At 34.8% G+C, this 27,250-nt stretch overlaps 1 protein-coding gene across 2 annotated transcripts in view; it reads left to right on the top strand.

Annotated features, from left to right (window-relative positions):
- The window catches only part of LOC106880565 (myosin regulatory light polypeptide 9), an 81,069-nt gene that overhangs the window by 20,610 nt on the left and 33,209 nt on the right, over nt 1-27,250 (top strand). For both annotated transcript variants that reach the window (XM_014930560.3, XM_089356454.1), the window contains exon 2: nt 8,026-8,213. In XM_014930560.3, coding sequence (XP_014786046.1) covers nt 8,030-8,213 — 184 coding nt within the window. In that variant the 5' untranslated portion in view covers nt 8,026-8,029. The remainder of the gene's footprint in view (nt 1-8,025; nt 8,214-27,250) is intronic.

The following is a 27,250-nucleotide window of genomic DNA, read 5'->3' as shown; positions in this document are numbered from 1 at the left end:
TGTCTAGACATCACAAAATGGTTATAAATGGGCATAATTGTCATACAGTCAAGGTTGTTTACTTCCAGTGTTCCATGAAATGCATGTTTGGTTGTGGGGAAATATAACCTTACTTGGAAACCACTGAGGGTTGGCAATAAGAAGAGCATCCAGCTGTAGACTGCCTCACTAAATTCTGTCTACCCCATGCAAGCATGGAAGAACGGACATTAAATGATTATGATGCGAATTGGAGCATATCTAGTTTATACTGTCCAAATTTCAAGATTCTAAACACCTCTTAGAGTTTTAGCTCCCTCTTGTTCTGATAACCACAGCCGATCAAAACTTTTCAACTCTCAATATTATGTGTGTAAGACTCTACTCTGTTTGAATTCTGTTTGCTGCTGTTGATATATCTCTTTGAGATGTAACATGGCACTGCTAAGTAAGGTCAGAAACTCAATTGTTGTTTGTTGTTGCATAAGAAATGAATTGTCATCCATTACCAAATCAGTGATATTTAATATGAATCTTGAAACCATTTCCTTACTCATTTTAAAGGGTTTATAAAGAATAGTGCTCTATATATTTCTTAAGCATTAAGCCTGTGAAACAAATCCTGTTCTGTTAAGGATGCTAGTCTGTCAGCTCAGGTAAATTTCCCTAAACAGTTATTCTCTTCACTCGGTATACTGAGGTGTACAGATTGTTTTGCTCAAAGAAACAATTAAACTCTTGCTATAAGATATAAAGTTACAGACATGAGCTAATGCCTCAATACTTTTTGCAACTTGGCCATTTTACTTTTCTGTTTATGGCATGTACATTTTTATTTTATCACGTTCTACCCTGAAATGTGAGAGACATGTTGGATAATGTAGCCCTCCTAGATAGGCAATCCCTGAGAAAAAGTTGGGATTGTTATGGTTTTTGAATGTAGGTCTGTTCAGTTAGTGTTGCTCTATGGCTAATCAACAGCTATTTGCTTCATCTGTAAACCAAATCGAATAAGGAGGTTTATTGACTTAAAACACAGTAATGCATTGTGGTTATAACAGTGTGTGTCTTATATGTGCCTTCAGTATTTTCATATCTGTATGTTAGCTTTTTAAAACTGTATTTTTGACAAGGTGAGTCCTTCCATGTGGCACCATGTGAAGTTATACACATTGCAAAGCTGTTGTTGTTTCTGTAACTGTAAACTTTACATTGGAATGCTAACAATATCTCAGTGAGGTATTTTATTGTGCTCATAAGTGTTGCTTTTATTTAAACATTTCACCATTCCAAATGTAAATTGTACAACAAAAAATTAATTATCTGTCATCTCTTCAGCATTTATTGTTTTCTTTTTCCTGCTGTTATGCCAAATGGATAATTTAGGCAGACTTATTTTAATAAGTGTGTATGAGTTTGGAAGATTTCCACTTACCTTAAATTGAGATTTTATTGGAGCAGAAGTAGCTGAATTTGAAAAGAGAAATATTTTCTACAGATTCTTTTCATTATCCAGCCAAGAATCGGTAAGAATGAATATGGGGATTAGTGATGTAGATTGTGAAAGTGGTAGTTTAACATCATTGGCAGAAATTTTACATACATTGCTGATTAAAAAGAATTACAGTTGCAACATTACTGTAACATTGTGCTAAGTGTTGGTATGTCTGCTTCACCACATCATTATTATATATTCCTCTTATTTTTTAGTCATTTAAAAAGGTATTGAAATTTCACAGCACTTGCCAGAAGTGCTCCAGCTTCCTTTTGATGATTGAATTTCTGAACAGGAAGTTGCTCAGACCGATCCAAGAGTCATAACATAGATGTGCAACTATAATGTTCCTTTCCATTTTTGTAATGTTTCTTCTGTTCTCAGTTTGTTTGTTTTTTTTCATATCTTTTTTCACTTCCCACTCACAAGTTTTTGTCTCATGTTTGTTTGTGTATGTATGATTTTATTGGTGTGTTTCTGTGTATGCTTTTTATGCAATTGGTCTTTTTTCATATTTGTTGCATGTGCGTGAAAGAGAGGTAGGCATAAATAGCCATTTTGTTGGTAAAATGACTAATGTTGCAATAGTTGAAGTGAAATATGGACATCCTGTTGGCAGATAGCAACTATTGAGTATCATCATTATCATCATCAACAGCATTGTTTAATGGCCACTTTTCCATGCTTGCATGGGCTAGACAGAATTTATTGAGGCAGATTTTCTATGGCCGATGGTCAAGCATGTTTTCCATGGATGACTGGAAATGAAGAATCTCACTTGCATGATGGCGATGCACATTTACAATAACCATATGATATGAAGACAAGGGTACATGCATATACATATTCATATGCCTACATACATATGTACATGATGGATTTCTAAATTTCAGTCTACCAAATTCATTCACAAAGCTTCAGTCAGTGTTGGGGGCTATAGTATAAGACACTTGCCCAAGGTGCCACACTTTGAGACTGAACTCAGAAACACATGGTAGGGAAGCTAACTTCTTAACCACACAACTACACCTTTTATAAAAATTCCGCTCCATCGAACTCTATGTACCATAGTAGAAGCAAGATGACTGAGTAGATAAGGTGTTGTGCTAGCTACACTTTAGTTGTGAGTTCAGTTCTACTACAGGGACATTTCTGCATTGTCTCTTTTTCTTGGCTGTTGGGAAATAGGTACCAAATCAATGTAGGAATGTTATCTGCAATAGCTAGCATCCTATCCAGGTAAATTTTTGTCCCTCGTGTTTCATGTCCTATAACCAGAATGAAGCACCAGCCAGTCAAACCATTCATTAGGGTGTACAATGCTTATATTATATCTATACCTTTATATGTGCACCATCTGTTCAAATATATTCTCTTTAGTTATATATATTTGTATGTACACTCAAGTATATCATTTCTTTGTAGAAACGTGTGTACGTATGTGTGTGCAAGACAGCTTGGGAAAATATCTTCTACTATAGCTCCAAGCTAACCAAAGCCTTTGAGTGAATTTGATAGATGGTGTGTATGTGTGTGTGTGTATCCTATTCTTGGTGTCATGTTAATTGTAAATGAGTGTTAGTGTCACACTAGAACTATCATCCATTTCCAATATTCTGCAAGAACATTTCTGAAGATGTGGGGATATTACCTTGTTTGGAGATGGGTGTGGGCTGGTGGCAGGAAGAATATCTTACCATGGAAAAACTGCTTCAATAAACTCCTTCCAACCCATGCAAGCATGGAAAAGTGGATGTTAAAATGATGATGATGATATATACACTTTCACACATGTGCACATACATTAAATCTTACTCTTACCATATGCATATTTCCGAGTGGCATACATAATAGACAGTGTATACCATCCTTTACATTATTCAGCAAAATCTATGACAAGTTTTCTGTAAACAAATCAAAGACTGAATTCCAGTCTAGATATTAATTCATGGTGCATGCGCTAATGTGTGGTTAAGAAGCATGCTTCTTGACCGTGTGTCTTGGGTTCAGTCTCACTGTGCAGTACCTTGGTCAAATGTCTTCTACTACAGCCCTGGGCCAACCATAGCCTTATGAATGGATTTGGTTGGCAGAATCTGAAAGAAACCTATCATAAATATATGCAGTGTGTGTCTATCTGTGTACTTTTGTCCTGATGTCACATGGTGGTTGTAAATGAGCAGCACCATCATACAAGTGATGCTGTTCATTTTCAGTCTTTCATGAAAGACATGTCTGAGCATGGGATATACCACTCATGTGGCTATAGAAAATTTGCCTCAACAAATTCCATCTGATCACTGAAAGCTTAGAAAAGTGGATATTAAAAGATGATAGTGATGTCCTATCCAAGTGAAATTCTACAAATGCTGTTGTATTTATATAGTAAATGAATATTCTTTTCTACTCTAGGCACAAGGCCCAAAATTTTTGGGGAGGGCCAGTTGATAAGATCAACCCCAAAAGGATGAAAGGCATGGCAGAATTTGAACTCAGAACGTAAAGATAGGCAAAATACTGCTAAGCATTTCTCCTGGCGTGCTAACATTTCTGCCAGCTCGCCACCTTAATCGTGAATAAATATTGACAAAACTAACAGGATTCTTTAAATTCTTGGACATGTAGGACTTAGAAATCTGGTCCCAAGTTTAAATTCCACCATAGTTAACTTTTATTCATTGATAATAATAAATTTGAGTTGAGTAAATGTGTTTCCCCCGCTTCCAAAATGGATCAGCTGTTTCATGAAAAAGTAGTTATTTTAGCAGTTTAAGTTTGTTGATACCAAACTGCCTTGTCCTGTTTGTTAGTCAATACCACCAATGTGAACATGCTCATATTTGTATTTAAGCCTTCTGTCATGATTTTATGTAAGAACCTTTGATAGCAACCTGAGAACTTCATCAGTTTTCGTGATAAAAATCTTCTATGTTAAAATGTTCAGATTTAAATCTAAACCTTCCATCACAAATACTTTAATGTAAAGAAACTTATGTTATGTTCTAAATACTAATGTAAAATTTGTTATTCTACTTTTATCTTTGCAAATTTAGGATTATTTTTAAGTAAATTGAAGTATTCAGAAGGTGTATTTTATTAAAAATGTGGTTGCAAAATGCCATGTTTTAGCTGTTTAAATTTCAATTCAATTAATATTAGGAATTATAAATACCGTTTGAGACAACAAAGTTCAGTAGCCCCTGCTGATGTGATTTGAATAATGCATAGCTGTTTACCATATTTCAAGTTATTCTGCAAAACATCTGCTGTTACTCCTTCCTTTCAAATAAGCTGCAGTGGATTTTTTTCTTTGGTTGGCAGAAATACTTATGAAAATATAGTTTTGATTAATGTAAGAAGACTGAATAGCAACCAGTGCTCTGTAGGGTAATCAGTTACACAGTCACCCAGCAACTGTTTGATACAAGGTTCAAGTCATATCAGTGACCGCATTGCTTTTTTCTATCTGTAATCGGGGTTTATAATAGCTGCTGCAAATTTTCATTGTTCCAAACAGCAACTTAATAATGAAAAATAGTTAATTCACTAAACTTCTTTAATTTGTTGAAGCTCATAAGCTGTGTATTTCATTAGCAGTATTGTGCTGTAATAGATGTAATGATAGAAGAAGGTGTCTGTTGTTTGTAAAGTAAGACATACAAGGAAGCTGTGAGATCAAATCTCAAGTTGTTTGATTTCATAAAGATAATGCAAGATCATCCAGTTTGTGCCATCAAAACAAGTAGATGTCAAAGTGAAATAACCTTGATGATTACAATTTTGTTCAGTCCCCACTTGTATCAACCAGCTCCCCATTAAAATACTAATAACCTACAGAGATTGATTCAGTAGTCTAGGCAATATATTCTTGCCCAAAACAACTGATCTTATGTTTAATGAAATCAACAGTTGACATAGCATTTTTCTTCCTTATCACTACTTCCCTCTTGAAGTCTGTTACATAAAGAGCCATGGTAAATCATCTGCATCTGAATGAAGCTATATTTGGCTTGTTAACAGCAAGTAAACTAGCTTGAGAATTACCATTTATGATCAAGAATGTAAAAGAGTTGTGAGTGATTCATAACTAGCCAGCATGGTATGGTGGTGAGATATCAGGGAACAGGAAGTGGGTTAGTTAGTCATTCATAAAACATTGCTACTTCATTAGTTCATTGTGTCACTTGACTTTCAGCTTTGCTTTGGTTGAGCGAGTGATTTTGTTTATTTATATATTTATTCATTGGAAATGAATGAATTCTGCCTTTATTGATATGTTGTTGGTATTGATACTGGTTTTTGCTTGCTTTATGTACTTGATGTCCAGCTTCAATAAATAGAAAAACTGATTTATTATAAACTCCATGTACTGTTCTCATTGTGTTTGTGGTGATGGGTTAGGTGATCTGAATATGAATGAGAGTATAGATAACAGTGGGAGACAGATATTGAAGATAAACCTTAATTATTACGTGTGTTATATAACATTTACTACATCACTTTTAAGGGAAACAGTAATTATGACGAATACTTTTGGTCCTGGCTTTACTCGCTTATTGTTGTTATATTGCTGACTGTTTTTGTTTTTCCATAAGATGGAGAAACATCTTGATATGATGCTGTGTGTGCGTGCGCGTATGCATATGTATATCTATGAATCTATATCCTCATGCCTAAAATCAAAATGTTTCAGTTGGACACTCATAAAGATGAATCACTCAATCAGACAGCCTATCCTCTGATTGACTCATCATTTGATTTAAAGGACTAATTTATCAATGAAAAAAAAAATATTTCACATTCAGACTGAGGTTGGATGACTTGCTATTACTGAAAGGATCTTTCAACCATGAAATTATTCTTTGATCAGAATAACAGTATTGGTATCATTTGATACCATCACCGAAATTACTTCTGGTTCTAAGATAGAAAAATATTATCTTAAAATGTTTGTATTTAAATTAAAACTGTTTTTACATTTCACATATTGTTAATGAAATACATATAAGATAGATTGAATAACAGTAAAAAGTTATCAATGCACTTGTTTTATATTTGTTCTCTGTAAAAAGTATGCGTAGATTCTTTAGTTCAATTTCAATATTTTGTGTACAAGGTATCCGAATGGAACATGAAATGCTAACACATTTGGTCCACCAAATTTTTGATTATTTTCAGAGGTAATTTAGATGAATACACAGATATTTATCAGAAATCTGATGAGGAATGTGTTAAGCACTGACTTCTCTCTGATTTCTAATTAGCAGTTTCGATTGAGTTGAGTCTTGTTTTGGTATAGAATATCAATAATATAGAACAAAGTTAATGGATAATATTATTTTCTACAAGCTGGCAGAATCATTAGCAGCATTTCATCCATTTTTATATTCTGAATTCAAATGCCACCAAGGTCGGCTTTACCTTTCATCCTTTCAGGATCGATGAAATAAGTACCAGTCAAGTACTGGGATCAGTGTAATTGATTAGCCCCCTCCTCACAAATTTTAGGTCTTGTACCTGTAACAGAAAGGATTATCTCCTAGTATAAGTACTTTTGGTTGTCAAGAACAAAAAACAAAGTCACTGTTCACATTTTGTTGTTGTTGTTGTTGCTTAACCCTGGATCAGTTTTAATTCAGCAGATGTTGATATAAAATACCTTCAGTAGTAACCATACCATTATTTTTTTTATGCCTAGAACTGCATCGTCTAATGTAGTCTCTGGCTGATATTTCTAGCAAACTGAGGGATCACATACAAGCTCCCCCAGAACCACCCAAATCATGCGAACATGGAAGAGTATTTTGATGAGATATTGTCAACATTTAATGGAAAGCTAGAGAGGTTAAGATTAGTGTGAAATTTTAACTGGGGGTTGAATAGATACTATTTGATGATCTAGTTTGAAGATAAACTTTATATTTTTACCATTTATAACAAATATTTTTCTGGTATATAAAAACAAAATTTCTCTTTATTGTGTATTTTTTAAACTCTGCAATAAATGTCAAAATGAGAAACATTTAGATACTCACAGCTAATATGAAACAGACTATTAAATGTTGTTCCACATCTTCACAGATGAGATGGAGTGTTATCTAACACAGGATACCAGTAGCAGCTATGTAAAGAGCAACTCAAGGCCTAGTAATTATTTTGAGTCAGCTTTCAACATTCTTTGGTTTAAAAATTCATGCCATTTTTGTAGTGTTTTGGATTTAATGATGAGAGAGAAAAAGATTTGTATGCATAGAAAAACAAGTTTAATGCAAATATTGTTATGGATAAATGTAAAGTACTTTTACTGAAGTGTTTAAATTAGTTGGGAATGAAATTAAGATGCTGCCCATATGCTCATCCATTCAAATCTTATTTTACAAAAGAAAAGAAAATATAAAGAACTGCCAATGTGAAACATCAGAAAAAATATGATCTCAAAAGAAATTTGTGAAAAATATATATGTTGAGAAAAATATGAATATTGGGATTCCTGTTCTCATATTGAAAATGATTTTCTTATATTTTTCTTATATTTTTCTTTCTACTTTCAGCAAAATGTCGAGCCGTAAAGCCAAAGGAAAGACGACAAAGAAGAGGGCACAACGTGCGACCTCAAATGTCTTTGCTATGTTTGATCAAGCTCAAATTCAGGAATTTAAAGAAGCTTTCAATATGATTGACCAAAACAAAGATGGACTAATTGACAAAGAAGATCTCCATGACATGCTAGCATCTTTAGGTAAAGAAATATGTTTATTAGTACAATGATATCAGCCTGTGATTCAGTTTTGCTACCTAAGACTTCATTGTTTTGATTCATTGACTCGACAGTATAATTTTTGTAGTTTTACTGTGATTCTTGTGAAAATCTGAATCAATCCAGGCATAGTATATGAAGTAAGGTATATAAATGTGTATTGACACAAAAAGAAACTGTTCAGTCAGTGTGTGTCATCAGAGAAATTATTTTATTCATTTTGCATTCTAAACCAATAAAAGTGGTTTAGAATGTTGGCAAATGCAGTTTTTATCTAAATTGTAATCTCCAAAATGTAAACTTCTTTCTAAATACTGTCCTACTGTTGGCCTACCAAAAACAGAACTCATAACCACATAGTTTTACCTAGACTAGACTTATTGTTAATGAACAAAAAAATTATCAATGCTAAGCAGTTGACCTCATTTAAACCTGTTGCTCTGCATTTTATGGATGTCATACTTCAGTATGGTCTTGATCTCATGTCACTATTCAATGTGGTAGTTAACTATGTGGCATTTCAGGACAGTGATCATTAAGTCTTTGCCAGTTTTAAAGCAGATGTCATTACCTGGAAAAAGCGACACCATTTTCTATTTACTTTAACCTACAGATATATTTAGTTGTGAGCATAAAGGTGGTTGTATATCACTGTGAGTTTCTGATGATGCTTAGTTTTCTGCAGGTACATTAAGTGGGGAGAAAAGTCTTTTGGATAAGAGAAATTGAACCCAGTGCCAAAAGCCAGTTAGTGCTGCCATTGCTCAAGGTGCTAAAATACACTATCCTTTGCTATCAACTTCGAGTTAAGTAGACTTAGTCATTGAGAGGTATGTATCTTTGCCATAGATACAATAGAGTGTTGGTAATAGATGAGCTACTGATCACTTAGCAATGTCTGGCAATCTGAATCGGGGGCTCTAGATACAATATAATGCTGATGAAAGTTATATGCAATTCAGCATGTCACAACCCTTGTGTTAGTGGTTGCATGCAAGGCTAAGTCTGGTCAATCATGATTTGGACTACTCAACAATAAAAGCTCCATCTGTTAAAGAAGTTGTAAGACAGACAATGTCAACTCAGTGCAAGATCAGGACTGAGGTTAGTTTGTTTGACTAAACACTTCGAGTTGGTGCCCCAACATGGCCCACAGTCTAATGATTGAAATGAATACAAGATGATGGCATGCATTTCTCTCTCTCACACACACACAGAGACCTAAAAGCACTTCCATTTTTGCTCATGCAACGTCTACAGCTTGTATGGAATCTCAAAAACATACTGAGTCATAAATCACAAAATATTGTATAGCTGACTCAAAAATGTGAACATGTATTTCTGTTTCCTAAATGTTTGTTCTTAGCTTTTTTTATTCTTCCCAAATTTACTGTTGTTAAGACATAACTTGCCCAACATTAAAGATCCATTTTAGTTCTTAAACAAGATAGAATCTGTTTTGAATAGCTGATGAATAAGTGTATTATGTTTCCAACATATTTTATTTATTCTTTCATCTTGTTCTTTTAATTTTCTCCTTTTATATTTCTTCTTGATTTATGAGATAATGTCTCTGCTTTTATCATTTTATTTGTATCTCATCAGTTTTATTTTCCATTCTTTTGGAATATTCTAAGTATTTTGGATAATAAATTATTTTTATTTCAACAACAGAAAAAGAAATTTCTTGAGTTCTGCTTTCTAACTGAATTCTGGCAACTTAAGGCATTTATATTTCTATAAGAATTAAGATAATAGTTGCTCAGTAACTGTGTGCTCACATGTTGAAGCTAATTTTATCTCAGAGCTAAAAACTTTGATGTCATTGTGACTTGATCAGTTTGGTATTCTGTGCTATGAAAGTTGTTACAATTTCAGTATTCCTCTAAATTCACTGTAGAAAATTGATTCAGTATTGCAGAGGTTATATGCAGACTAGTATAATGGACTTGGAAATTTATTAGACTTGATGTAACTGCAAAAAGCAGTCAGTCTGTTCATTGGTTTCAACTTCTTTTATTGATTTCTTGTAAGGGAGATGTGAACTGGAAAGGAATTCCAAATGTATGAAGTTCTGAGTGAGAGGAGCAGGTGCATCAAGTCGGTCTGGTACACAGCTTTCAAGTCGACAGCGAGCAAAGGTAGTTGTTGCAGTATATAGAAGAGAGAAGAGGACAGGCATTGAGGCAGTAGTAAATGAAGGTTTACCAGGCAATCAGATAATTTTTATTTGGTTGTGGTTTGGCTCTACCATTCAGGATATTTAAGAAATTCTCTAATGTAGCATCTGTTCAGAAACTGTATATTTTCTGGTCTTGGAAAATGAACCCAGCTTTTGAGATATAATCTAGACCAGTGTTACTGAAATTGGTGGGGCATGGTTTACATCAAAATAGGGCATAAGTTGATAACAATGGAATAAACCTTGCAATAAAGTTTTTGCTGGAACGTCTTTTGAATTTATATATGCTCTATACTAAATTTGTCCATTCATGGCAGGGCACACTTTTTTTGGAAAATCAAAATAGGGCATGAGACATAAAAGGCTGGGGAACATTGCTCTGCACCAGGGCTGGCCAATCTTAAGGCCCACAGGCCGCATGCAGCCCACAGACTTTTATCTTGTGGTCCGCTTCATACATTCTTGAAATGGGTTTATTTAAACAAAAAATTGTAAAATTTTATCAAAAATTAAAGATTGTAGTAAAAAGTAAAAAAGGAAGATACTATTGTTTTTGCAACGATAGTATTTCATGTTGAAACAATAATCATTCATTCATTATTGTAATAATAGCATGAGAAAGCAAAATGCTTTCAATTCTGTCAGTATACAAGCAGCCCTCAAAAATCTTTCTATGTGTGAAGTGGCCCACAATGTAATTCAAGTTTGCCAGGCCTGCTCTAGACTATGCCATAAAATGTCATTGAAGATTGTGATACCAAATAGTTAGGCAGAGTGTAGAGGATTTAACTGTGATTATGGCTAGAGAAAGTGTCAGAGGTATGTTTCCTTGATATGTCTTGTGATCATTGTAATGTTGAAAGAGACTAGATTGTGGTTTCTTTTCAACAACTTTGTTTGCAGGAGAATGAATTTTCCAATCCATGCAAAGACAGACAAGTGGAACTATGCAGGCAACTTTGTTAAAAAGTTCTTGTGTTAGATTTAGTGAAGGTTCTACTTGTATCAACAGCAATAATTTTGCTTTTGTTTAGATGTGTTACTTATCTCTTTTTGACTGATTATTTGGTAAGCGTTCCAGGAGTCTTTGGCTAGAAAGTGGGAAACAGGACAATATAAAGTTGATCATTTTCTATCACCTTTAACATACTGAAAGTTGAGAGAAATAAACCAACGGTTTGGAGGGTCTATGAGGTTGCTATTCTTAGGGATCCAATACACTGTTACATGTTTCTATAACTAACCATGGATTTTCATAGAGAAAAAAATTGACAAGTTTGATGAAATAGAAGCCAAATCAAGAAAATACAATATGGGAGTGACAGCAAGCTTATTGTTTAGGTTTATTGACTAATTACAGTTAAATGATAAAAATTATTGTCACCATGTCACTTTACTTTCATTTCTAATGTATTTTGAGAAAAATGAGGTCATCACAATTGTTATCAGAAAGAAATGGTGATAAGGAGTCAGAGAACCTGGCCGGCTCTCCCTTTTGATAGCAATTCGTGCTGATTAGGGTATCTACGGTATAGTATAGTTGTAGTTAACTTGTTTGAATAATTAGGAAATTAATGTTTGGTAAAAGGCTGAGATAAAGGAGAAACTGTTAAAGAGAGATATAGTTTCAGTGAGAAAGAATTTGTTGTGGGTTCTAGGAAGCAAGAATGTGAATATGTTATAGTAAAGTTAAAACTTGAGCTTGATTTTTAAGACATTTGGAATTTGTTGAAGAATTATTGGGTTGCTACACTGACTTTATCAAATGACTATATTAGGTGAGTTGAGTGACTTACATAGAGGCTCTCACACTGGATTGTATTGACAGCTTATCATGTGAGGTTTGCTGACTAGAGCTGCTTAACATCAACCATTGGTTGAAGTCCTGTTTAGATACAGCCCCTCATGTTCCCCTTTATCTACCAATGCTTGAAATTCTTTCAACCACCACACTTAGTTTTCTTAGCCTATTTCTGTTCCAACCACTGTTACTACTAATCTCTGGTTCTATCAGATCAAGTCTTCTCACCGCTCCCACCTCTGTCTTAGTCACCAAAGATGTGTTTATATGATCAACTCCAATCCATTTTGGCAGATTTTGACGCAATTCAAATTTTCTTCCTCTTCTCCCCCCCCTCTCTCTCTCTCTCAATTTGACATTGAGATATTATTTCTGTTATGTGTTCTAAATTCCTTTAAGCAGACATAAACTGCCCACAACAACCCTCTGTCATGGATGGAATTAACTCTCTCTCTCTCTCTCTCTTCCTCACCCTTCATTTTTCTCTTACTCTTTTCAGTATCCTCTCTCCACACCTCAGCCATACTCACTGTACTCTCTTGCCATCATACATATTAAGCATCTATAAGATAATTGAAACACAAAGATCTGGAGACCCAATCCAGTTAAAAGAAAAGAATATAGTATTCCTGATTCTGTTTTATTTCCAAGTGTGTCTTTCTGAAGTGTTTATCTTACACCTAACTTACATTAATATTTGACTTTGGCAGGATTTGAACACAGAACACACAGAGCCAGAGAAAATACCACAAGGCATTTTTTCCCAATGTTCTATCAATTCTTACAGCTCGTGACAAAAATAACCTAATGACATCAATATCAAACAAATTCTTGTTTGACATTTAGTAAACAACATGGTGATTGATGATATCATAAACACTATTGAGTAATGAAATCTACAACTTAGTTGATAGGGTCCTTGCTTATTAACTGTTATTGACATAGAGCTGGTAGCATGGCAGTACTGGTTCAATGTTTTGCAGTATTTAGTTGTCTCTTTACTTTCTGAGATCAAATTCTACCAGTGTCGCTTTTACCTTTCATCCATGTAGGAAGCAACTACTAAGATTAGTAATGGGACCTTAGAACATCTACTATTGTGACTATTTTTTTGTGGTTGTTGTTTAGCCACGTACCACTCTGATTGAGCAGATTTATGTTCAAACTATTCCAACCATGACCTTCACTCCCAATGGAGCATAGGTCATCAATGATGTTTCTCCACTGTTCTCAACTCTAGGTTGTCTCCCAGGTCTTGTTGTTTATGAATTGTCATTCTTTCTTTAAGTGTCTTTTTCTAGATAGGAGTGTTGGCCCAATGCAAACTCAAGGAAAAGTGGTTCATATTAGTCTGGCTTCTGTTCTTTGATCTATTCAGCATGTGAGGCCCTAGCAGGCAGGAGCTTGTGCTCTGCTAGCATAGCTCTCAGCCATTGAGGCACATAAGCCACCACAACAGTGACTGGACTTTGTGGTGATTGTCTAAGACTCCATTTTTGATGATGTCTTTCCCTTTTTTTTTTTTCTTTTTTATAAATAGTAGTGTTCTACCCACATACCTTGTCTCACTTTATTATTGCCATCTGCTAGATGCCCTTCCTAACACCAACCACTCAGGAGAGTGGAATTAGTGCTTTTTATGTGGCACAAGCACAGGCGAGGTCAGTTTCGGCAAGGTTTTTACAGCTGGATGCTCTTCCGAACACCAACCACTTTACATTGTGGACTGGGTGCTTTTAAGTGGCACCTGCACTGACAGACTCACCAAGTGCTTGCAAGACAAAAACTTTTAAGAAGGAATGAAGTATTGGAGGAGATGGTGATGAAAAGGTTATAGTTAGGCAGATACAGGTGTCTTACTGAAGAGTAAGTACAAGGTTACTCGGCCGGAGAGAGAAAGATCAGGAATCACCATTAATATTCCACCCACGCATAACAAAACTTTTCCCTCACCCTGCCCCCAACAAACCAATTTACATCTCTTCTCTTTTTCACATTTCCTCCTTCATTCACTATGCCTAGCTCTCACTCCCCAATCCTGTCCTCACAACCCTGCTCTTCTGTATCATTGCTATCCAACTCTATATATACCCAGGTCTCTCACCACTTACTCACACTCTTTAATCACACTCCCTTCACAATATCCTCTCACGTATATTATGACATTTGAACCTCAAGGATATGCCCTGGTACTTGCCACTATCTATATATCTGTCTTCTTTTACTCAACCATTGCATTTATATTCTGATCCCTGTTCCTTGTGAGCATGCCCGGCATTTTGCTACCATCTCCATCCTACGGCCTCCCTCTCTCTCTCTCTCTCTCTCTCTCTCTCTCTCTCTCTCTCTCCCTCTCTCTCTCTCTCTCTCTCCCTCTCTCTCTCTCTCTCTCTCTTTCTCTCTCTCTCTCTCTCTCCAACCATTTATTTTCTTTGCAGCAGCACACCTGGTTCTGTCTTTATTCCTAACCTATCTCTCTCCGGCCAAGTATCCTCATGACCCCATCAGTGCAGGTGCCACTTAAAAGCACCTAGGTCACACTGTAAAGTGGTTGGTGTTCAGAAGGGCATCCAACTGTAAACACCTTGCCAAAACTGACCTCGCCTGTGCTGGTGCCGCATAAAAAGCACTAATTCCACTCTACTGAGTGGTTGGTGTTAGGAAGGTCATCCAGTTGTAAAAATCCTGCCAAAATAGTCATAAAAGTCTGGTGCAAGCTTCAGCATGGCCGGCTCTTATGGTACTGTCCCACCCATACTAGCATGAAACACAGACGTTAAATGATGATGAGTAGTGTGTGACTTAGCTGCTTTTCTAGTATTTCTATCATATCAAATGACCATATAGAGGCTCCCACTTCACTGACTTGTGCTCACCTCTGCTACTACTGTTGCATGATAAAATTTCATAATGAAATTGATAGCAACCTTTCTACATTAACAAAGATTCCATCACAGTTGAGAAAATACTTTAAATGAATTTCCAACAAGAAGTAGAAGAAATATGTAGTTTGTTCACTTGTTTCTTTAATGTTAGTGTCTCTATGCTAGCATGAACTGAGCAGTGGCTTACTTGAGGCAGCATTTTACAGCTGGTTGCCCTCCCTGTCACCAACCTTTAACTATTTTTCAAGTATGGGTTTTTTATATTTCATTGATCTTCAATGGCACAGAGCATAATGTTAACAAGGAATATAAACATGTCACCATTTCATTTTGATAATGACAAGCAGAGGTATGGAATGTGAATAGTCATGCACACACACATGCATATGTAAAGAGTTTTAAGGAGAGTGAATTGATATATATACTTTTTGTATTTTTTTTTTAAAGAAAAAGGCATGAAATTTGATACTTTTAGATTTGTGAGGGAGGATTTGGGGAATTTCAAAAGCAGGTCCTGAATGTACTGACGTGCTGTGACTGGATTGTGACAGTATTAAATATCCCATCAGAACAAAACCTACCAGATAGGGAAGAAGAATTTTTCTCAGTGCAATAAACCTGATCATATTGTTTGCCTTATTTCATCTGTAATACTGTGCCTCAGTCAGTCTGGCTTCTGCCCATAGTAGTGGACATACTCCCCCGCTTGCTTTAGTTTACCTGGATCAATGGGAGCCTATCTTCACTTTGCTGGGGTATAATTAAAGTGAGGTAGCTGGATCTAGCTATAAAAATAGATAATACCTCAACATTTTCTATACAAGCATAATTGTGGAATCCTTTATGCTATTAAATATACCGAAGATATATATTACTAGACTACTGAGTGGTGACAGTTAAGGTGCTGGGCACTTGGCAACATGCTAAATTCAGATCTTACAGTTGTCATTGCTTTATGCCCCTGATCAAGATACATAACTCTAATCTAGTTTACTTGATGGAACAGGATAAGTTAAAAATTGCTCTACGCCATATTTCATTAAAACATTAACATGAAGGAAAATGGAGACAGATTGTATTGTACCCAAGTATGTGAAAATGAACTGTTTTAAGGAAATATAACTGTTATAAGTAGCAGGTTGAAGAGACATGTAAAAGTTTCTTTGTTGGCACACAAGTACTGCAAGGTGAGAAAGTTAATGATGATGTGGTTGTCTCAGATATGAGGTTAATTTTGCTGCTCATTTTTATATATTTTTTTGTTATCTTCTCTTTCAATGAAATATCTTCAGTGAGTTTATGTAGAATAGAGCAAAATATACAAAAAGAAAAAGAAACACTAGAAGACAGACAGTGATGAAATAGAAGTATTGTAAAATACCGGTTCCTTTTTAAAAAAAAAAAAAAATTTATACAAACAAGTGTTATTGAAGTAGCACATAAAATTTTAAACTAAACTAATGAATTATAATTTGTCCAAACAAGTTATAAAACTAGTTCTGTGACACTCATAGCAATGTGTGTTACATTTAACTATTTTAAGTGTAGGCTCCCATTATCTCTCTTTTGTGTGAATCATTCTTTTTCAAGGTTATTGTTGCTTAATTTTCAGTTTGTTTTTTTTAAATATGAGATGGCGTTGGGGAAGTGGGGAAAAACAATTTTGCTGTTGTATAATGGGACAAAACATTTAAACTGTGTTAGAATAGTTATCATAAGTTACTGTGTGCATAGTATAAAGAAAAATTAATCGCTGTCATTACTGTATGACTAGATAAATTATATAACTGTTGTTTAGGTCTGATGGCAAATAAATTTGAATAAAGGCAATCTAGCTATGACTTATCCTATCCTATGCTGTTTTCTTCTGATAGAGGGTACCAAAGACTATTTTATCCTATGTGCCTTCCACATATTTAAATGTCAGGACAAAGTTTCAGAGAGATGTAGCTACTTTTTCTAGCAGGTTACAAGGTAGAATAGAGGCTCCCGTATTGGTTCATTTTAGGTCTGTATCTGTCTGCATAGTAGGATATAGTAACAAGACACTGAGTCTGCAGTCACGGTGGGTCTTATTGCTAATGTATTATATCATCCTATAACTAATGTCCTCTTTATATTAAGATTTAAAGGGGAAATGCCAACTGACATTTAAGAAAATATTTGTGTGTGTGTGTGTGTGTGTGTGTGTGTGTAGATAGATATAGACAAACATACACATGTATTTCATTAGAGAGAAATAGAGGGATAAGTGTGACTCAGATTTCACTGGCAATGGCTTGGTAAACAGAGCTGTTTCCGGCAAAACTTCGATGTCACAGTCACATTGTATTTCCGTCTAATAAAATATTTAGACTCTGCTCCTATATCAAGTCATTTTTACAGTGAATATGACTTGTAGCTTTGAAATTAATTTTTAAAAACAAACACTAACTTCAAACATATATGGCTCTGTGGTAAATGGCTTGCTTACCAACCACATGGTTCCAGATTCAGTCCCGCTGCTTGGCACCTTGGGCAAGTGTCTGCTGCTATAGCCTCGGGCTGACCAAAGCCTTGTGAGTAGATTTGGTAGACGGAAACTGAAAAAAGCCTGTCGTGTATATATATATATCTATATGTTTGTGTGTCTGTGTTTGTTCCCCCCATCATTGCTTGATAACCGATGTTGGTATGTTTACATCCCTGTAAAAGCGACTGATAAAATATGTACTAGGCTTACAAAAAATAAGTCCTGTGGTTGATTTGTTTGACTAAAAGGCAGTGCTCTAGCATGGCCACAGTCAAATGACTGAAACAAATGAAAGAATAAAAGAATATGTTGTGACTACAAAGGACAAGCTGTCAGTGACTCAAAAACTTTATAATGCCAAGTTTATAAAATTCAGATGGTTCCCTGGCCACATATGCACTCTGTGGATCTCAGGTCAGCTGAAGTGCTATTGTTTCTTATTAACATAATTATGCAACTTTCCTAGATAACTATTAATCAAATAAACAAAGTTTCTTTTAGTATTACATTTAATACAGTTGTGTTGTGAGGTGAGTTGGCTTAGGTGGATAGGGTGTATAGATTGTCTGTTCACAAGTTGTGAGTTCAAACTTATTGCTGGCATTTCATTGAGTTTCTGGGCAAAACACTTATGGAAGTTTGCTAAAAGAAATTTGTTCTCTACATTCCTTGAGAAGACTCATCAAGCCAAGTGAAATCATAGTCATGGCCAATGCCGGTATCATGTGACTGGCACTGATGCCAGTGGCCTGTAAAATGCACCCATTACACTCTTGGATTGGTTGGCGTTAGGAAGGATATCCAACTGTAGAAACCATGCCAAATCAGACTGGAACCTGGTGCAGCTTACCAGTTCCAATCAAGCCATCTAACCTATGTCATCATTTAACATCTGCTTTCCAGATGTTAAATGATGACAATGACATTGATCTAGTCAAGCAACTAACTAGAAGAGTGACATAGTGCATTGCTGGCTTTGTCTCTGGTAAGTTAGTGGCATAGCTATAATATAGTAGTGAAATATGCCTCCTTATAGTTCTTATTTTCTGCTAGGTGATGTAGACTATCAGTAGTTAGGACTATAATTGATATTGAACTCTTAACCCTTTCTCACAAGCTGTGACTTTCATACAATCATGTGAAATGGTTTTTAAAAAAAGTGGGGCAGGAAGAGAAAGGCTATGTGGTGTGGTAAGAGTATTACTTGTTTCTTTATACATATGTCATGTTCAACATCACAGTGGTATTAATGTGAAATGTTTTAGTAGCGGGTGAGAAAGTCTCCCCAACCACTGAACAACCCGAACCTAGCCATAACAGAGTCACAAGTGTCTTAGATTGTGTAAATTTTGTTTCACTCTGTTAGGCTTCATGTCCTACAATTGTATGATTCTGATGTTTATCACAAAAAAAGAAAAGTCTGGTGGAGGGGGCAGGTTTTGCTGAAAACTGAACTGTCAGATTGGAATGAGACTAAGTGAAGTAAAATAAGCAGCCACGCCTACAGAACTTCCTACTTCCTAAATAGATGTGATAAAAATAGGTACCTTTAATTTTCTTTACTTACATTTTTTAATATACTTTATTAATCTTAATATGTTTTCAAAAATGGTTCTATGGACAACCAAGTACGCCAAATTTGATGATGTTTTACTGTTACTAATACCAGTAACTTGTTTCTAAGTTCAAATGTTCTTCAATTTGTCTTCATTCATTTTATCTCCTTTAAATGTTTTTGGCGGTGACTGTTTAAAACAAATTGTCAGCTTTTAGCCATTATGATACCAACTCATCTGAGACTGTCTCTGATTCTTTGATAGAAATTTGCATGCTTCAAAGTGTTCTCATTTAAATTTAAATGTTCTATGATAATTTTATCCAAGTCATTTTTGTCAAGTTGTGTTTAGAACACCAGTTTAATAATGAAAGATCCTTCAGATTTTTTTATTATTTTCAAAATGAATTCAAACACATGGAAACTCATTAGAAACATGGTCATAACAGGGTGAAATAGCAAATACTACACTGCTCTTGCAAGTACTCTTGACAAGCCATGTCTGTGACACAGTTTAGAGTGTCTGTCTTAGAGACATTTCACTTCATTCAAATTAGTAATGTCCTTGAGAGAGGCATGAATGAATCTGACATTATCTGATTTGTTTTCTTCTATCCCATTAATCATGTTGATAGTAAACCTGCCCAACACACCTCTGATCCCTTCCATATTAGTAACCCACTTGAAACTGTCTCAATTCAAATGTGCATATTCAAATTAAAAATCAGATAATGAGATTTCAGTAGGGAAATGGTCCAAATTAGTTCTATGTAAGAACATTCTGTGAAGTTATATTTCATACAATAATTTAATATATACTAAATGAAAAACACAATACAGTTACTCTATTGAAAATCATGAATATTTTGGAAAATAATCGAAACCTGGTGTATTTTGGTTATAAACCTGGTTTTAAAAAATGGCTAAATAGTTATGAAATGGTTCAGGAAAAGCCAAACAATCTTTTTTTTTTTTAAGTTAAAAAATTATTTGAATTCATATTACATGTTATACATGCAATTTGGTCCAGCAAATTTAATGCTTTTATTTTGAAGGAAAGAAGATGCCTTTGTTTTGGAATTTTTTATTCATATTTTTTATATCTTTTTTTTTAATGGCAGAGTTTATGATATTAACCTATAAATCAAAATTAATCATTATCAAGTATTGTCCAAAATAGTGCACCATATAATAGCATCTGCCCTTTCTCCTTACACAAACTCTTCAGTTTTGATTGAGAAGAGATAGGGCAGTAGAAATAGCCTTTCCAATAAAAGCTGTAGTTACCCTGAAGAGCAGAAATGAGTTATAGATGATGGAGGGTGAAAAGTCTGAGTAGGAATCTGAAGTACACTTGTAGGGGATGGTCACCTAGTCCCAGGCTTCTACATTGGAATGTAGAGCACAGATGTTTGTGTAGGAAAGTGTTTTGTACCACAGTTAATTTTTTTTTTTTTTTTTCTGTCATTAAAATGTTTGTTCTATCGCATTTTCTACCCTTTAACATTTCTAAACATATCAACATTTTGTAATTTGAATGGAAATAGAACTATTTTGTGTTTTTGTTTCCACAAGAACTGGTATTATATTTTGTAGTGTTAGACTGTGTTATGTTATTGTAAGCTCTTTTGTTTTTTTTATGCTTTTTTTAATTTAAAACACATCTGCCTCAGAGATCAATGAAAATTTTAGAAAAGAGAGTGCATGTGTATCTGTGTGTTATTTTTACAAGGAAAAGGTTGATAGCAACTTGAATGTTTCAGCTTAGCAGCCTTCATCAATCTGTCTGTCTGATCCTTCAATTTATGTTTGGCTGTTTTTATGTCAAAGAGTGAAGAGTACATAATATAATTGATGCATGAATTAAATTATATATTGGCATCTATTTGGTTTTGACAAGTTCCATCTTAAAATATTAAAACAGATGTCTTCAGACATCTAGATAATTTGTGGATATCCGGACAACATCAACCAAGTAATATGTCATTGAGAATTAAGAGGAGTTCCTATCTACTTCCATTTAGAGCATTCAATACATCCTGGGAAAAATTAAGATCGTTTACAATTTCTGATTATAGGGAAGTAAGTGATGAATTAAGTAAAAGTATTGTGTCCTTTATGATGTGGAGTTGTTAAGTTCCAACGGTAGCAATTAAGAAAGATTGAATAAGAAAATAAGATGAGGATTAAAATATAATTCCAGTGCAATGATAAGATGAAGAAGTAAAAAGGAAAAGAAAGAATATTGTTGCTATTATGCAAAAGTGTCGTAAGTCCAAAACATTGCTTTTTCAGAAAACGTAAAAGTAGTTTCACCATTCCATTTCTTTTTACATTAGCAATGGATTCAGATTAACAATAATATTTTGTTGGGTGCATAAAATCATAACACCATACATGTATGATAATTTCAGTCAGAAATATTTTTTCAAACCTGTCATATGTGGGACTTACTACACTTTTGGAAAATGCTAAACCATTGTACTACACTTTGACAATTTTCATATCTTAGCAGCTGGAGATATGATAGTTTGATCAAAAGATCCAGCTATTGCAAGCAAAATTAGATACTGAAAAAACACATTTGGCCAAAGTTGAACATACAACAGCTTAACATAATAGCAGCAATATGTGTTTATCGTCTGGCTTGGACAGACAGATGTAGTATCAGGGGTTGTGTTCATTTCCAAAAACTATGCATACATGCATTTACCTCTTTGCAGGCTCATAAACACAATATCTAAATCAAGGTGGCTACATTCAGATACATGAGATTAATTTATCTGTGTGATTACATTTTCTAAATGCTTCCAACTTAGCTTTTAAGTAAATCTCTGATTTCATTGAATTAAGATCATCCTTTTCTTTTAGTGCATAGGTCACATATGTTGCTACTATTTTTATAAGTCCTTGATCTTGAACTTTCAACAATCTTCCAGATGATATAATTTAAAGCATTTTATTTTAAAGACTAGATATAACTTGAGAGTTTTGTTGCATTCCATTTATCCAGGTTTCTGAAAGATAATTGTAAAATCTTATTTTGAATTTCCCTTCTATCATACCAATGTAGCATGCTTCAGTTGTACCAACCACCAGCTTTGTTGAGATAACCATTGTTTTGTATTTCATGGCCCCTCTATTAGCAAGCTCCTTGCATCAGGTATTTTGTTGTTTTACATGAACAATGGCAGTGCCCCAGCATGGCCACAGCTCACGAGCTGAAACTAGATAAAATGAAAATGAAAAAAAAATGATTATTCATGTATAAACACCAAATTTCAATATTCTTCTTCAAATTTCAAGGTTCTTCCACAAAATAATTGAACAATATTTATTGAACTAAAATAAATTAAACAAGACAAATTTCTCATTTCTATATTTGCAATAAATATATCTTATCAATAGTGATAATACTGTTTAATTTATCAATTACAATAATACTATAATGTTCTGATTCTATTATTCTCAAGGACAGTATATTACTTTGTTTACAAAATGATCAATTTCATGTAACTAACAGACAGAAAAATCAATTAGTGTACCTATGTAAAATTACCTGATATTATCTACCCTGGAACAATGTATATTCCCAACATTACTTGTCATATGATAGGTAACACTCTATTGTGAAAATAAAGGCTTTTACACACTAGCAATGAAAAAGTAAATTTTGGAGATTGTTGGGATAGGAGGAAAGTTGTAGAATGAGAAGGAAATTGAGGAGGAAAGGTTAGAGAAGTTGTAATAGTAGGAGATGAAGGTAGAGGTGATAAATTATTAGTTGTAATTGTATTCTGAGAGGTTTAGTAATAGTAGTAGAGGAAATGAGGTGTCTTGTAATAATAGTAGATAGTGGAAGAAGGAGGGAGAGTATATCTATATAATGTTGCATTACCAAGCAACCAATGATTATTATTATTAGTATGATTGTGTGTGTGACTATCAATATTTGTTTCATTCTGTTCATCTGTATGTGTGTTTGTATGTCGATCTCTTTGGCTTCACTCTAGGTAACTTACTCATGTAACTGATACATTAACAACCAGTTTGTAAGCCACAAATACTCCATTCTTATCTCATCACTTCTCACATTGAAATTGATGTTAATTAGTATTATACGGCTAGTGTCCTGCTACAGAGTTCTATTTCTGTTGTTATGCTATGTTCATAGTTGAGTAATGTCTTAACTAGAATTATGTTGTGTCTACAATGTTATGTCTTAAGTGTTGTGTTGTATCTATATATAGTGTTCTCTTTAGTGTTGTGCTCAGTCTGTAATGTTGTTGTGTCTCTAATATTGTGTTTATTGTCATGTTTCTGGTTTTGTGTTAAGTGCCTCTTATTATTTGTCTATTGTGGTTCTCTTTGCTCCTTTTTTTAACCTTCTTCCCTCACTCTCACTTACCTCTTCTTACATTCTCACTTTGAATTAGCCACCTCACTCCACTTTCCCACCATCATTCATGATCCTAAGTTTCTCTTTGAATCCCCTTTTCATTCTGCTTCCTCACTTCCACCTAAATTAAACAATAAAAAAAAGATGGCCTGTAAAGGGTATGTAACTGTCCTAGAACATGTTCTCGCCTAATCTCCCCTCTTTCCCTTCTGAAATATTTAAGGACAGGGAAGAAAAGAAGAGAACCAGTGAGTGAATAGATTCGGGGGAGAGTAAACAACTGGTTAACATTGCAAAATTAGTTTTTATTTGGACAGTTTTTTTATGCAACAATTGTGACTGCTTGTGTGTTGGAAGAGTAGAAGAGTAAACTGGGGCACAGAGTTATATAGAAGGTAGTATTTAGCTCGTAGAGTGGAAGGTAGAGAGAGGAGGAGGACTGTCACATTGGCTGGTGTGTTGAAGAACTAGTTAGTAGAGTGGGGTTTTAAAGTAATGATGTGGATCATAAGAGGAAAGTAAAGCAGGTGGTTGTGGTGGTACTTTACTGTTTGGTTGTTTAAATGGCAAGGTATTGTGTTCTATGCATATATGTATGAAAACCTACACTTTTTTTTAGATTATTTTAATTTGACAAAACCCTCTCTAGCATGTAAACTCCAGTAGCTTTGATACTCAGACTGAATATCTGAAAATCAATGCCTTGTGGTTAAAATGAGTTTGTGAAGAAATTTGTAAGGCTGGAAGATTACTCTTTTACTTGTTTCAGTCATTTGACTGCGACCATGCTGGAGCACCGCCTTTAGTCGAGCAAATCGACCCCAGGACTTATTCTTTGTAAGCCTAGTACTTATTCTATCGGTCCATGTTGCCGAACCGCTATGTTACAGGGACGTAAACACAATACCATCGGTTGTCAAGCGTTGTTGGGGGAACAAACACAGACACACATACATATATACGACAGTCTTCTTTCAGTTTCCATCTACCAAATCCACTCACAAGGCTTTGGTCGGCCCGAGGCTATAGTAGAAGATATTTGCCCAAGGTGCCATGCAGTGGGAATGAACCCGAACCATGTGGTTGGTAAGCAAGCTACTTACCATGGATCTGATGTACAATATGACAATAGTGATGATGAGAGATGAAGAAGCAGATGTATCATATTGGGTAGATTTAACTAGAAGTGATTCATTGCTTCTTAATTCAGAAAGAATAGATTTGGCAGTAGATAACTCTGAAATACGAACACAGGCAGATTCCTATAAATGTCCAGCTTTTGTAACATCTGCAATCACGAACCAAATTCCATGAAGCCTATTACATTGAAAGAAATTCAAATTATGTATAGGCAGGATATTTCACAATGCCCATTGAAACATTGCATGGTTTTTGGCTGAGTTTCAGAAAAAAAAACTTTGCCACATTTTTCCCAACTCTTTACACTCTGAATTCAAACCCCACTTAAATCAGCTTTACCTTTCATCCTTTTGAGGATAATAAAATAAAGTCAGGTATCTACTCACCCACTTCCCTAAAAAATTACTGACCATGTACCTGAATCAGAAACCAAGCTGTGAGCTGCAGAATCTTTAGCACACCGAGCAAAAGGATTAGCAGCATCTTGTCCATCTTTACAGTCTGAGTTCAATTTCTGCCATGGTTGACTTTGTCTTTCATCTCTTTCGGGGTCGATAAAATAAGTACCAGTTGAGAACTGGGGTCAATGTAATTGGCTCATCTCTTCCCGCAAAATTGCTAGCCTTGTGTAATATATAGTAGAAAGGATTATTATTATATTTGCCTTTCCTCCTTTCACTATTAGTAAAATTAAGTACAATTCAAGTAATGGAATCAATTTAACTTGTCTAACCTTTCTTTCACAAATTTCTAGCCTTGGCAGTATTTTTAGAGTGTCAAACAAAATGCCTTGTGGTATTTCTTTTGGGTCTTTTACCTTCTGAATTCAAATCCCTCTTCAACATAGCCACAAGATTTGAAACTTCATGGAAGGACGTAAGGTTACACTAACTCCAGAGCTTGGCTGATGCTCTCTTTTATTGACTGCAGTGAGATGAAAGGCAATGGTGACCTTGCCTGGATTTTAATTAAAACTGTAAAAAGTCAGAACAAAAACTGCAAGGCATTTGTCCAATACTATGGCCAGTCATTTTTTAGTAGGCCAGAATAAACTGAAAAAATAATTATCTACTGTTATTCTGGTAATTTATATCTATTCTACTTGAAATTAGATTAGCTGCTGTTTATTTATTGTTGTTGCTCCACAATGTAGTAGTTTGTTTTTGTTGGTTCTTTTAGCCTGATTTCACTACAACAGACTAAAAATAATCATGCAAAAAGAGTTTAAAAGTTACATTTCAAACTTGTTCATTGTTGCAGTAGCTAAGTTATCTTGTCTGGAATAATTTATGACTGAGAAATTGCATACAAAATCATCTTTATGTCCCAGTTCTTGCATTTGATCACCACAAAGATTCACTGTCTTGCTCATCTTTTGGGAATTGTTAAAATTTAAAATAACTACCAATAGGAGTTACCTTTCCTTTTCTTCCTTCTTCATATTTTTGATAAATAAAGTCAATTTAATTAACTACACTCTTCCTTCTTCAAACTTGTTTGGTGTACCAGTGTTTAGAAATTATGACAATTGACTAACAGTCTCAGGGGAACCAAGGGAAAAATGTTTTACTTTATTTAGTTCTGAATTTAATTTCACTAAGGTCTACTTTGCCTTTCATGCTCTCTTCCAGGAGTGACAAAATATGTTCTGGAGTTGATGTACTTGACTATTCTCCTCAACCAAAACCTGTGATCTTGTGCATGTGTTAGAAAATAATAGTATCATCATCCTGTTTTCAATGGTTTCATGTGAGGCTTTATTTCACTATCTCATGCACCTCTGTATTTTTCATGTACTTGCAGCATTGTCTTTTGGGACTGTAGAAGTGTATTTTGTATTCTATATCAGTTTTGCTTTGCTCTGTGAGTGTATGTGTGTGTGGCATGTGGCACATGGAGTATTTCTTATTTCTTTATTGCTCACAAGGGGCTAAACATAGAGGGGACAAACAAGGACAGACAAAGGGATTAAGTCGATTACATCGATCCCCAGTGCATAACTGGTACTTAATTTATCAACCCCGAAAGGATGAAAGGCAAAGTCAACCTCGGCGGAATTTGAACTCAGAACTCCGTGTAGTATTTCTGGTGTTATTACAGTACCTTATTGTTTTGTTGGGTGATGCTTGTGTTTCATGTGTGTTGTGTTATGTCCTTTAGTGTTCAGGCGGTAATTGTGTAGAGTATGTATTATGAGCCAGATTATAATGTCAGGTCATGACTATGCAGAGTATTTACAGTATGAGTTCTGTTACATTATTGCATGGTAGTTGTTTAAAATGTGAGTTGTGGTGTAGAGGATGTGTTGGTATAGAGCACTAGTCCTCAACCTTTTGGTAGCTCAGTACCCCCTTTTACAGAAGAGCATTTTACAAATGGCTGCCCCCAACCCTTCCTCTGTTTTGCCAAAACAAAAAAGAATATTTTTCACTGAAACAGATGCTAGTTTTGTGCAGTGGTATTTATTTTCTTAGGTTATCCCATTCAGCATTTGCATTTTCCAGATATTTTGCAAGTAATAACTACAAAAAGGCAAGGACTTGCA

The sequence above is a fragment of the Octopus bimaculoides genome, chromosome 8 (assembly GCF_046866305.1).
Source record: "Octopus bimaculoides isolate indiv1 chromosome 8, ASM4686630v1, whole genome shotgun sequence".
NCBI classification, from domain to species: Eukaryota; Metazoa; Mollusca; class Cephalopoda; order Octopoda; family Octopodidae; genus Octopus; species Octopus bimaculoides.
Note: the sequence above shows the minus strand (reverse complement) of the source record. Positions and strands in the feature narration are given on the sequence as shown.